This window comes from Hyaena hyaena, unplaced genomic scaffold (genome assembly GCF_003009895.1).
Source record: "Hyaena hyaena isolate Hyena2069 unplaced genomic scaffold, ASM300989v1 scaffold_412, whole genome shotgun sequence".
Taxonomy (NCBI): Eukaryota; Metazoa; Chordata; class Mammalia; order Carnivora; family Hyaenidae; genus Hyaena; species Hyaena hyaena.
Window position 1 is genome coordinate 241,128 of NW_024081043.1, and position 13,677 is coordinate 254,804.

General features: G+C 38.3%; 1 protein-coding gene across 2 annotated transcripts in view; it reads left to right on the top strand.

Moving 5' to 3' along the window:
- LAMA4 (laminin subunit alpha 4) overlaps positions 1 to 13,677 on the top strand; it is a 150,404-nt gene that overhangs the window by 29,849 nt on the left and 106,878 nt on the right. For both annotated transcript variants that reach the window (XM_039252211.1, XM_039252212.1), the window contains one exon: positions 8,497 to 8,598. In XM_039252211.1, coding sequence (XP_039108142.1) covers positions 8,497 to 8,598 — 102 coding nt within the window. The remainder of the gene's footprint in view (positions 1 to 8,496; positions 8,599 to 13,677) is intronic.

The window sequence follows — 13,677 nt, forward strand, 5'->3', positions numbered from 1 at the left end:
AGAACAAGCCAGTTACATGAGATGATGTGAGGAGGACCCAGAGGAGAAAGCCAGATGTTGGATTTTTTTCAAGAAAATCAAAGGAAAAATGCCCATTTTGTTATATAAGTGCAATCGCTACTATAAATGAACAACTTAAAAAAGCATTTAAAGTAACTTTTCAAGGAGACAATTAAAGAAATTTTCATCCGTATTAATGGAGATAATCATCCCCAAATCCAGCACTTCAAAAAGAAAATCTTGAGGGCTTTAGGGCTCTAAATTTTCTTGTTTGATCCTTTTAGTTACACAACTAAAGAGAGCCAAGTGTGATAAGTACTTCATCACAGCCTGAGCCTGTTGGTATCTACAGTCCTAACAACAGTTGATTGAGTACATGGTTTGGGAAAGTTATTTGAGATCTTTGGAGGGGGCACTGGTTTCCCTACCCAAGAGAATACTCACAAGGTCCATTAAAGTGCTGAGGAATAGCCACACTAATGCCATGTAAATGCCATGCTAAATACCTCTCCACTTTACAGAATTAAAGGACCTGGCTTAATGGTGGTCAAGACAGCTCTGTGCTTCTCAGAATTCCTCAGACCCTAAATCCTCATCTCTGTTTCGCTGGTGATTAAACAGAGAGCCGGAGTGGTTTGCAAGCTGGCCAATGCACAGCCGACACGGGTCCTGAGCAACAGGCACAAAGGTAGCCCCGACAGCCAACTAGGAGACACTAGCACCGCAGTCTGTGTTTAGCAATGCCCTAGCTGTATTATGCCAATTATAAGAAGAAATGCCTTTCAACTGGATAAACCTCTGAAGAATGTTGAAACCACTTTCCTAATCAAGCTATGGTGAAATCACTGTCAAAATCTAAAAATTAACTTCACCTATTAAAATGTGGGGAATTTCAGTTACGCAAACAAGAGCTTAAAGAGACCCAAGGGAGGATATGTGGGTAATTCTGTCCACTTTCAAGTAAAATCAATCAAGAAGTCAACTTCTTGGTAACTGTAGCACATTGCATGATGCCTTTAACCTATTTTGGCACTTTGATATAGTTTTGTGTATGAACAACCAAGATGTGTTAAGCCCTACCTGAAAAAACATAGAACCAAAAGTTAACTTAAGATATCTTGCCTGATATCTTAATGGACTGCTTTCCAATCCAGATACTTTATCATTTATTTTTATAGACACAGAAAAAATGGACTGTGAGATGCTCACCTTTGTAATAAATTCATATGTTTTCAGAAGTTGCTCCTCCCCAGCAAAGGCTAAGTTGATATTTTTGACTAGATCGTCTCCCTCTATTTTAATCATCCCATTAAAAGAGCTCTGAATACAGATTAAGCCTGCCCAAGTTTTAAGCAGATGAAGTCAGCATTTTGTAAGATGCATAGACTCAGAGTAAAGGCATAATAGTGAGCATAGTATTCAATCTTAAAGTGACTTTTATTATTCACTTTAAAAAATGGAATCCACTAAAACTAAAACTAGAGATAAAATCACTGTTGCCTAGAAACAAGGAGCAAAGTAGATTCATTATATACATATAAAAACCCAAGCAGAAAGATAATTGAATGTAGGCTATTAAATTTGAAGAATACTAATTTGAAGGTAGCAATGACTCTGGACACAAGTGAATGAATTCAGAGAGGCTTTTGGTTTGGGGAATTTTTTTAAAAATGCTTTCTACATTGAACCTCAGTAAATCAAAGCAAAACTGATGAATCAAAATTCTAAAAGTCTAATGCAGAAGACAAGATGAGTTGATATTTGTAAAATGTCTGTAAATCCTTGATTCAAGACACAAAACAAATTTCTACAGTGCCCCCCCGCCCCCGCAACCCTCATCCACAGTTCTGCTTTCTGTGATTTCAGTTACTTGAAGTCAACCTCCATCCAGAGGCAGATGATCCTTCTTCTGACGTATTGTCGGGTTAACAGTAGCCTAGCGCTAGGTCACAATGCTTATGTCATTCTCCTCACTTCACCTCATCACGTATGCATGTTTTCATTTCATATCATCACAAAAGAAGACAGGTGAAACACAGTACAATAAAGTATTTTGAGAGAGAGAGATCACATCCACATAACTTTTATTACAGTATGTTGTTATAATTGTTCTATTTTATTGTTATTGTTGTTAATCTCTTAGTGTGCTTAATTTATAAATTAGATTTTATAACGAGTATGTATGTATAGGAAAAAACATAATGTGTACAAGGTTCAGTACTATCTGCGATTTCAGACATCCACTGAGAGTTTTGGGATATATCCCCCACAGATAAGGTGGAGACTGCTGTATTATAGGTCAGGTCTTACTAGAACAGGCACAGCTATAGAGAATGCTCTTTGTAATGGAATTTTATTATAATTAATCCATGGTCATTTGTTAGAGCTGGAGATTAGAATCTGATTCTCTACTAGGGTAACCTCAAGATGTGTCTCACAGCCTCAGATGACAGCTTCAGACTCCTAAATTTGGTCAGGTTTTGCCCGTGTTTGTCTTAATGGATGGTCAGGGACCTCAGATTGCTAGAGAATGCTATTGGAATATTTAAATTATTTAGTCAATCAGTCTTTTCAACAGAAATTCTGAAGGTTCTAGGGATTCAATATCTGTGCAAGTGCAATGACTTTGGACCAATTAGTTCCTCTGTGACAATGTTTGGAAAACACAGTGAGATTTTTGTGAACATTTTTAAACTAAAATGGTATTACTTAGCTTGAGTTTGCTACACCCAAGGGATGCAAATTGGACTATACCTCAAAACAGCATGATTTCAGAATCTTAAGAAAATTCAAAAAATGTTCTGTATGATGACAATATTGTTAGTTTAAGTCATTGCTCTCAAGGGACTTATTCATAGGAGAACAAAAATTATCAATCAACTGTATAAATGTTATCCTCTTTGTTAAGAAATAGTCTTTGATATAATATTATCTTATGAAATGAATAATATTATGATTATATGATGGACCTGTGGAAATAATGCCTTCTGCAATGATATCAACATATACTGTCATTCCCAGTTCCTTTAAATATATGTGGCACACGGTTATGTTACACTAATTTCTTCTTAAAGTTCCATCCAATTTCTATAAATGTAAAATCAGTCAGATATACATACATTGATTTTTATTCAAAGCAAGACATCATACTAATGATGACAAAGTAAGCAAATGGCAATCTTCACCCTTATTCTTTGAAGAGGGAAGTAAATGCTATTGATTGATCTAATCAGTGTTCAAGTGAGACAAGCTGTAATAATATAGTAGCTAATAATGGAGAGCTGTAAAAAGTCTACAAATGATTTAGTGGAAAGTAATTTGTCAAACTGACAAGTGAGCTGAAGTAAATTGTTTAAAGAGTAGATATTCCCTTTCAATGGTTTTCATATATTAATAACTTTATATATTTTAAGCATATACCTATTTTATAAGATTTTTTCTGGAGTTTAAAGAAAAGGTTTTACATTTTTATACATTTAAACCTGCTTTGGACTCTTTGTAGCAGCAAATATTTGGAAATAACCTAAATGTCCAACAAAAGGGGTTTGGTTAATATATATTAATGGTATACCAGATGATTAAGAGCTCAAACCCAGGAGTCAAACAAAGAATCTAAATCCTAGGCCCACCATTTCTCATATGTGTCACTTGGTCTGTATAAAAAGTCCCGTAAGCTACAGAAACTATAAATTGTAGGTGACTGCTATTACCTTCATGGGCTATTGTGGGGTAAAATGAGATAAGTATACAACATGACCAATGCAGTAATATTTATGTTCAGTTAATTAAAGTTTCGATTAAACTTCTTCCTTCCTCCCTTCCTCCCTTCCTCCCTCCTTCCCTCCCTTCCTCCCTCCCTCCCTCCTTTCTTTCTTTCTTTCTTTCTTTCTTTCTTTCTTTCTTTCTTTCTTTCTTTCTTTCTTTTCTTTCTTTCATCTTTCTCTTTTGTTTTTGTGAGAAGCGGCATGTTATAGTAGAGAAAGGACAAGATTTGGATCAATCTGAACTCCTTATAAAGTTGTGTGACATCAGATACATTTTTTATTTTCTCTGATCCTCGGTTTGTTCATTTTTAAAATTCAGATACTTACACCTCATGCACAGAGTTGTTGCAAACAGCAAATGTGATCATATGGATGAAGCCTAGGTACCAAGGCCATCAATGAATTACAGCTACACTATACTTACCTTCATTATTATCATCATTATCCTTGTTATTATTTTTTATTTTTTAAGGCCTTGGCACCATCCCAGGCAATATAAATCTTCCGAATGCTCTCAGATCAGCCACTCATTTTCATATAGTCATATGCTATCGGTCAGGTCTTCTCACATGAGCAAAAGTGTTCAGTGTAGCATCTAAAAATTGATTGTAAGACTTTCCTTGTCCAAACACACACCTATATATATATATATATAAACACCATCTTTGTTTAATAAATTTTGGAGAATATTCCAAAAGAAACCAGGCAGATATTTATTTTCTCTGTGGGAAGACCACTCAGCTTTCAAAGGTCTCTAAATAACACAGATCTTACCATCACTAAGCCAAGAGATTGTTAACCAGAAACCAAACTAAAAATAAGTCTACTTTCATTCCTAAAATTATCTACCTTTTAATATTATAACAAGGTCAATTTTGCCAGTTTCTACAGAATTTCAAGAAGAGATTTAGTAAAAATTCACAGAAATTTCTGGAGCCATGACAAAACATTTCTCCATAAAAGGAAAAAGATTCTACAGCTCTTCCTTGAGGACATTCAAACTTCTCTTGAACCACTTGAGAATTTACCATTCCAAGAAATCCTCTAAGGTTCTATAACACAAAGGGTCCAAGGTAGACAGTGCATGTAGTAGTGGCATCAGAAGCTCCCAATGAATGCCTATGGCTTTCATTAGCCTATATGGCCCCTTTACACAAATTTAAAAATGGTGCCTCCCCTCAGGATATATGAATTAGAAAATATAATCTTTTAAGTATACAAAGCCCAGCAGGAAATAAGTTGGCTGGGTTTCCACCCAACCCCACCCTCCCAGCTGGGGGCCAAACGACTGCCCCACATGACCCTGTCCCTGCCTCCTTTTTCTTCCTATGTCCCACAGTTTAAGAGACTGGAGCCAAGGCAATTTCACACAAGGTCAGAGCCTTAGCCTGGGGAGTGGATAAGTGGATAATGACAGACTCTCTGGGTGAAGTCACCTCTTAAACTTGGCACAAATAAAGATTTCATTTGGCACGTCCAGTCTAGGCAGTGGCTGCCTGGACTGTGTCGAAAAAGACTGGAGACCAAGCCTAGCCCTAGTAGAGAGCAGTGAGTCTATTAGCAGCATAAACCATTGGTTTCCACGAGCACGTATGCTTCAGATTTCCTATCTTGGTCCAAACAATTTAAGTCACAAATATTCACTGAGCAATTAACACGTACAAAGCACTGTGAGAGATGCTGTAGAGCAATCCTTCCAAACCTGGTCACACTTTGGAATCTTCAGGGGACTTTCTTTTTATTATTTAAATCCAAGTTAGTTAACATATAGTGTAATAATAATTTCAGGAATAGAATTTAGTGATTCATCACTTACATATAACACCCAGTGCTCATACCAACAAGCCTCTTTTTTTTAAATTTCTTTTTTAATGTTTTATTTATTTCTAGGAGAGAGAGAGAGACAGCATGAGCAGGGGAGGGTCAGAGAGAGAGGGAGTCACAGACTGAAACAGGCTCCAGGCTCTGAGCTGGCAGTCAGCACAGAGCCCGACGCGGGGCTCGAACCCACGAACCGCGAGATCATGACCTAAGCGAAAGTCAGACGCTTAACCAACTAAGCCACCCAGGCGCCCCCCAACAGGCCTCTTTAATGCCTCTCACCCATTTAGCCCTCCCCTTCACCCAGCACCCCACCAGCAGCCCTCAGTTTGTTCTCTGTATTTAAGAATCTCTTATGATTTATCTCCCTCTCTGTTTTTATGTCATTTTTGCTTCCCTTCCCTCATGTTCATCTGTTTTGTATCTTATATTCTATATGTGAGTGAAGTCCTATGATATTTGTCTGTCTCTGACTGACTTATTTCCTTTAGCATAGTACACTGTAGTTCCATCTGCATGGTTGCAAATGTCAAGATTCCATTCTTTTTGATGGCTGAGTAGTATTCCATTTATATCTATCTATCTATCTATCTATCTATCTATCTATCTATCTATCTATATCTGTATGTATGTATGTATGTATGTATGTAGGTAGGTAGGTAGGTAGGTAGGTAGATAGGTATATCACATCTTCTTTATTCATTCATCAGTTGATGGGCATTTGGGCTCTTTCTATACTTTGGCTATTGTCAATAGTGCTTCAAACAAATCACCAGATCCTTGTAATTTTCCTATAAATCTAAAGCTATTCTAACTTTACCAACAGAATTTACCAAAACTGTTTATTGCTGTTGTTATTTTGGTTTTTTTTTTATGTTGTGTAATTTTATTTTTGTTTTTAAAAAATGGCTCTCTTGATTTAGCTAGGGCCACAAGGACATAAGGGATTAGCTACTGTCATATTCAAAATGATGCATTTATTCAGGGAAAATCTTAATTTTCTTCATCTTCTTCAGAAAGAAAAAGAGGTGCCAAAATGCCCAAAAGGCGTGAACTAATACCAGTTGAGAGCATCTTCACTGAAATTTGATACCTTGGGCCAGAGGAAGGTCCTTGCTACTGTTATGATACAAGTAGATCTTCTTATGTTTTGTTTCCAGGCACCACTACCAGACTCCCTACTACCACTAGCATGCTTTTCTCCTCCTAATACACCTCCAGTCTCTGCCCCACTCATTGGGACTCAAAGCAACTCATAGAGACCAGAATGGTGGTCACAGGGGTTGGGGAATGGGGGAAATGGGGAAAGATTGGTCAAAGGCCACAAATTTCCAGTTACAAGATTATCAAGTTCTGGATATCTAATGGACTGCTCAAGGGTAATTAATAATACTGTATCATATTCTTGAAAGATGCTGAGAGAGTAAATCTTAAATGTCCTCATCGCAGAAAGAGAAGTGATAATTATGTGACACAATGGCACCGTTAGCTAAAGCTACCATGGTCACCATTTTGCCATAGATACACATATGAAATTAGATGGTCTAACTTATATCCTCCTGCAACAGTTTTAGCACCTTTCTCTCTATATTGTTCCCTAGTGGAAATTGAGAAAAACCGCAAATTATCCATTATAAATTATAAATTGGTCCCCTCTCAGTCTTACTTTCTCTCACTTAGAAAGATGGAATTTCTTTTTCTTTTCTTCATGGACAAATGTCATTATTCTCTATTAAACTTCCTCTCAGTTGAATATATTAGATTTTAGTTTTTGGATCCCAACTGGTGGTGTTTTTATACTGTGAATAGTATCTAGTGGCTCTTTCTTTACAGACAAAAAAGCAAGAGGAAATGGGTTTGCATAGCAGTCAGAGGGACTTCAGCCAGATATAATGAAAAATTTCCTGGTGGCCAAGATAGTACAAACTACAATGAGTCAATGAAATGGGGGGTAGGGGGAGGGGTGATGTGAAATCGTCTACTCTGTAAGTTTGTGGAAACAACCCAGATGCTTATCTGTCTGGAATTCTTTAGAAGTAAATCTGTCTGATGGGCAGGGAGTGGACTTCCACGTCTACAATGCCGTTACTGCCTTGCATCATCATGGCATCCTGGAGAAACATATAATACATATTCACAATTCCAATCACATAAATAAGGAACAATCTCACAAAGATTCTCAACTGGAGCATGAATGACATTGGTGGGAGAGAAGTTCATTATTGTGCAGGTTGACACGTGCATCACAAGGTGGTTTAAAGTCGCCAAAACCCACCTAGCACCTCTGAGTCTAATGATTTTGTCACTATAATGAAGGAAAATAATGTGTTCCTCACAGAGCTGTTAGGATAAGTGAAATCTATGTCGCCCACAAAGGACCCGACAAGTGTAAGAACTCATTAACTTCCCTACCTCTCCATTTAAAATTTTAGGATCTGAAAAGATAGATTTTTTTTTTTAAGAGCCCAAGCATAAAAGACACAGCACAATACAAGTTGTTATATTATAGCCAGGATTTTCTATATGGTAAGTCTTTATAGGGAGCATGAAGGAATTCTTCATCTTGACTAATTGTCACAGTTTTATTTTGTTTTGTTAGAAAACATCAGAAAATTGCTTTCTCCTTTACTGTTACCTAAAATCATCTTATTCTTCCTTACAATATTAGGACAGTGTTAAAGGTATTTCTATCTTCCTGAAAATTTTTAAAACAGGAGGTGGGGAGGGGCGGATATAGCAAAGAAAATTGGACACATCTCACTGAATGGCAGTATAAATAGTTTATTCTGGTACGTTTTGTAAAGAAATATTTAGATAGCTAAATAATCATCTCTCCTTATTCTTCTCAGAAAATATTGACCAAAATAGGCCTTTTCAATCAAGAACATGTTTTTTGTTGTGTCTGTTTCAGAAATGTGGTGCCGGATTCTTTCTCGCCCAGTCAGGAGCATGCTTGCCTTGTGACTGTAACGGTAATTCCAACGAGTGCTTGGATGGTTCTGGATTCTGTGTGGTAAGTCGGGGACAGCCTTCACTTTTCAGATATTTCCTTGGCCTTCTGTGTCTTAAGTGGGGGTAAAATATTCTTCCCAGACCTTGAAGCTACCTAGGAAAGAGCTAATCAAGCTCTCTTTTTATCCTTCACCTTTTACTGTAAAACTCTTCATAGAAACTACTTACGATTGTAAGTGGTCATCGAGGCATTATGATTGTAAGTGGCCATCAAGGCAAATGTCTGACCGTGCACACTGCTCCTGAAGGTGACTGACTGACCACCTGTGACAGCTGGTTTCTTCCCGCCAATGGTGAAGGGATTGAAAACAATACACAGAGGAGGAAATCGTCGTCCAAATTCCTCTGTAATAGTTTAGTTTGCCATATGTTTAGCTTCACTCCACATAAGCCAGGAGAATAAAACAGTTGTTTCATATAGGATATTTTACAGCTTAAGATGGTCAGGTCTACAGATCGAAATTTGTTTAAAATAAAAAGGTTTGACCCAAATAGCTAATAAAAATGAAAGCATTGGCCTTGTGGTCTTTACAATTCTGTGTTTCAGCCCCCAGAGGACCTTTTATTTCCCCTTAACTGGAATGAATTCCTGAATTCCCCAATTACCTGTTCTTTGGTGAAGTATCATAGAGACTTGTGGAGGAGACAAGACAAGCCGTTTAACAAAAAGTGTTTGCCACATCTTTTCTATTCTCACTGAATGGACTGACAACTTCATGAAAATGGGTATTGAAATATTTACTAGAAGTGGCTTTAGTAGAAGTCCCAGGAGGCATTTTGAAAGACTTATGCCCCAAGATCATGTTTCCCATCAGGAGCTATTCTGTGTGGCAGGAAAATTAGGTTCTTCAGGATCCTCTGAGGCAGAAGAGGCTTTCCAAAATTGCAAGAGTATTTTTGCATCAACTACAAGAATTCTTAATTAAGTACACCCTATTTACCTCAAAATTAGTATAATTATCCCTATTAAGCAGATCATTTTGATTATAAGTGGCCTCCAAGGTATGCACATGGAAGTGGTATTTTACCCATTGTAAATGCATCACATTAAGATGTAAATTAGAAGATTTCATCTACTTCGAACTAGCAGTTGCCATTTTTCTAGAGATGGAGGGAATGTAGTGGCAAGCACTGGACACTGCCCTATCTTCGTAGTATTTGTTTAGTCCTGGTGTCTCTATCTTCCCCTTCCCCCATCTTTTTAATAACTTACATCCAGGATGTCCTCTGTAGCTGTGTAGGCACACGCAGCTGCCAAAACCTGCCCCTTTCTAAATGCTTCCATCTCCGGTTTCCTGTTATCTTAATCCCAGTGACATTTGAAAAGAAAATCCCATGGATGCACTTGAACTAATGATGTACATCGCTGATAATTTGACCAACTAGAGACTCTTTGTCATCTGGGTTATTAAAATAGAAGGTGAGAGGGACCAGCAGGCCCATCAGCAGCTGTCAAGCAGCCAGGAAGATGGAAGACTGAAATCAAAGGGCAAAAAGACCCTCCTGCGAGTGCCTGTGAAGAGCTTTGACAAAGCCATGCTTCCTGACCATGACGTTGTCAGAATAGGCGCTATCGTGGTTTTATCTCTAACCTAGACATGAGCCTCTGAATGAGACAGTCATCACATGATTCTTTCATGGCTCCTGGGCTCGAAGTTCTAATACATGTTTGGGAATGGGTTAGGGTGTAAGCTCTTATACGCCAGCTCAAGAAGCTGCCAATCTTCCGGCAATGATTTTGCTCTGAGACAGAACATTTAAAAAAAAGAAAGAAATAGCCATCCTACTCATCCTAATGGTGAACCCCCTACTCTACCCAGAAGGAAATAGCTTTTCCCTTGAAGTAATATATGCTCAATGTAAAAAGCAAACAAAGCAACAATACCCATCTAGACCACATGAAATTCAAAGTGAAAATCACCCACAATGTTATCCCTCAGCACTAAATGTTATGTGTGTATGTGTGTGTGTGTGTGTGTGTGTGTGTATACATACTTATAAATTTAATTTAGAAAGACAAAGAAAAGGATTAACCTGTATTTAATCAAATGTAAGTAGTGAGCAGAGAGGCTTGGCAATAGAGTAAAAATATGTTGTTATTTAGGCGGCAAATATATTGCCAGTGGTATCCCACTGGAAAAAAACTCAGATTTTTCTGTTTCCTCTGGCATCCCCATTCTGGCCTCCTAGTCGAACAGAGCCAGATTTTAGGCTCCTTCCCTGTAGCTCCTCTAGCTCATCCAGTTCTCAGGGCACCAGAGAAGAAGTGGCTCTCAGAGCACTTCCTTACAGCTGACTGTGGGCCCAAGTTTCAATCAGTTCTTACTGTTTGACAGCCTAACTCATTTCTCCCATCTTCCATACACAGTCCCAAATAAAGGCCTCCTTTTATTTCATTTTGTTCTTTTTTTGAAGGCTTCTAATGCCTCTGCTTGCCCTTCCCCAGATGTTCTAATTCTTCCCCCATTCCAACGTCCAATTTCAATATGGCCTTATGTTTTACAGACTACTTTTAAGGAACGAAGCCGTTTGACAATACAATATAGAGTACCCAACGTTATGCTACCATTTTAGACACAGCAAAGAAGCTTAGAGATGTCTCCACAAGAGGGATGCCAACTCTTCAGATGCAGAAAAGTGGCTAAGTGAAAAGTGAATGAAATTCCACATGTATTGGATGTTTCCAAAAAAGCCACCTTGCATCTTAGAACAGAAATGTTTTGGGAAGCGTTCTCAGCCGAGTCAGCTGGGTGGGGCCCGAAAGGCCAGTGAACATGGCAGACTCTCTAGGAAGGATCTGAAGGAGACACGAGAAAGGAAAAGAAGAAACAGGGAGATGCAGACAGATGGCTGGTGGTAGGAATGCCCAGTTTCTAATAACCCATAGTTTATCCCAAGTCTATATATAGGTTAGGCCCAGAGAATCAAGAAGAAGCCATGGCTAAGGGCAGTTCCTATCTAAAAAGTTTTCCCATCATTAGGAGAAAGCCAGGAGCCCACTGACCAAAACTAGACTGGAGGAAATTTGGCTTAAAGTTCACCACTGACACAGGACTCCTTAGGTTCCTTTAGATTAAGGATTGGTTCGTCTATTGATTCATCTCTTCATTTAACAGAAAAAGGTTTTCCTTGAACACCACCTATGTGTCGACACTGGGTTGGGTTGAAGGACTGTCAAGACAGAGAGAAGCACCTACTTGAGAATGCTGGTGGACATGACTAGCATAATAAAGCTTAAGGTGTGGGGACCAGGGGCACATTAGAACACATGCAGAAACCCCTATCTATTGAGTGGCAATCAAATGAAAAATTAAAAACAATTCAAGGTCTATGCCAGCATTGCAGGAAAACCATTTTTTTGTAAATCTGAATGAAAATACTCAGATTTAAAACCAGACAACTGCAAAACTATCATTGAAATCTAAAGAGACACCCATCAAGCTGTTAAGTACTTATATCCGGCTAGTGGAAACATGGGTGGATTTTTATTTTCTTCTTTTCACTTTATAGTACGCCTCCCCAAATTTTCTACAACTGCTTGTAGTAATTTTATAGTTAAAAATACACTGATAATCAAATGGACTTCTACCTCACCCTAAGCAAAATGGAGAAAGAGAAGTAATCCAATATATTGAAGGTTAATGAATTTTTTTGTTACTCTCAAAGCCTAATTAAAAACTTTATTCAGGAAAACAGAGATATTACATCTCTAATTTTTGCAGACACTAGCATTTTTCTCATGCTTTTCAAACCCTCCTTTATTATGTGTGTAAGACAGAAATCAACCAATGTAAGTTCCTGTGAGACTAAATATGTGTGATTAATAAACCAGCACATTCATTAAATATCCCAGAGCAAGAAAAGAAATGAGTTATAGAGACTTCTTTACAACCAGATAAAGTTGGTATCTAGTTCAAGTGCATAATTCTTACAACAAAATTTTGACAATTTTCCAATATGTTGCAAACTTGGAAAACCCTCAAATTTTGCAAATAGTGATGGATTTGGTACCATGCTAACTGAAGTTTTGAAAGAAAGTCAGAAAAGTGTATGTCCAAAGAATTTAGAGTTCTCTGTTGCTTTTGTGGCCAGTCATGTAAGAATATAATAGGAACTGAATGCAAATAAATTCTCTATATATTGTGCATGTTTCTTCTTCCAACCCTAAATGTGTTCCTCTTCTGATATTCCCCATCTCAATTACTGACCGTATCATTCTGCCAAACCCTCATACGAAGATGTCCCAGATGCTCCCTCTGTTTCCTTTTCCTCTTGCCCAACATTCAACCTGGAAGAAAGCCTCTCCTCGTCTCTGCCTTCCCACTGCCTTAAATTCACGTCCGCAGGATAGCTCCCTGACCACTGCTATGGCTTCCCAACTACTCATCATGCCTTGCTCCAGACTTTCCTTCCCCTAATCTGTCTTCCTCACCAGCAATAGAGACATCTTTCAACCTAACCAAGGCATTCTCCTTTCTAAAATCTTTTATGAATTTCTACTCCAGCCCCACCAAGCTTCTCACTGCCACTAAAACTATCTCTGTACCATGCACACCCTATGTCTGAACTTGTGTTGCCCTGCTCTCTGCCTGGGGTTTCTTGCTTCCTTCAAGGCCTAGTTCAAATGTCATCACCTCCATTAAGTTTCTCCAATTTTCCCAGGAAGAGCTAGACCTTCCTCCCACTTTGTCCCACAGTAGTTACATACTTCATACATACCTCAGTCATAGCACCTATCACACTATATTATTGTTTGTTTACCTCTCTGTTTCCTTCACAAGTCTGTGAGTTACTCAACTGCAAAAACCAGGCCTTTTTCTTTCTTTTTTTTCTGAGTTTTATTATATTTTATTTACAAATAGTTTATTGTCAAGTTGGTTTCTATATAACACCCAGTGCTCATCTCCACAAGTGCCTTCCTCCATGCCCATCTCCCCCCTCCCTCCCCACATCCATCAGTCCTTATTTTGTTCTCAGCATTCAAGAGTCTCTCATGGTTTACCTCTCTCCCTCTCCCCCACTATTTCCCCCCTTCTACTCCCCCATGGTCCTCCGTTAAGTTCCTCCTAATCCTCCTATA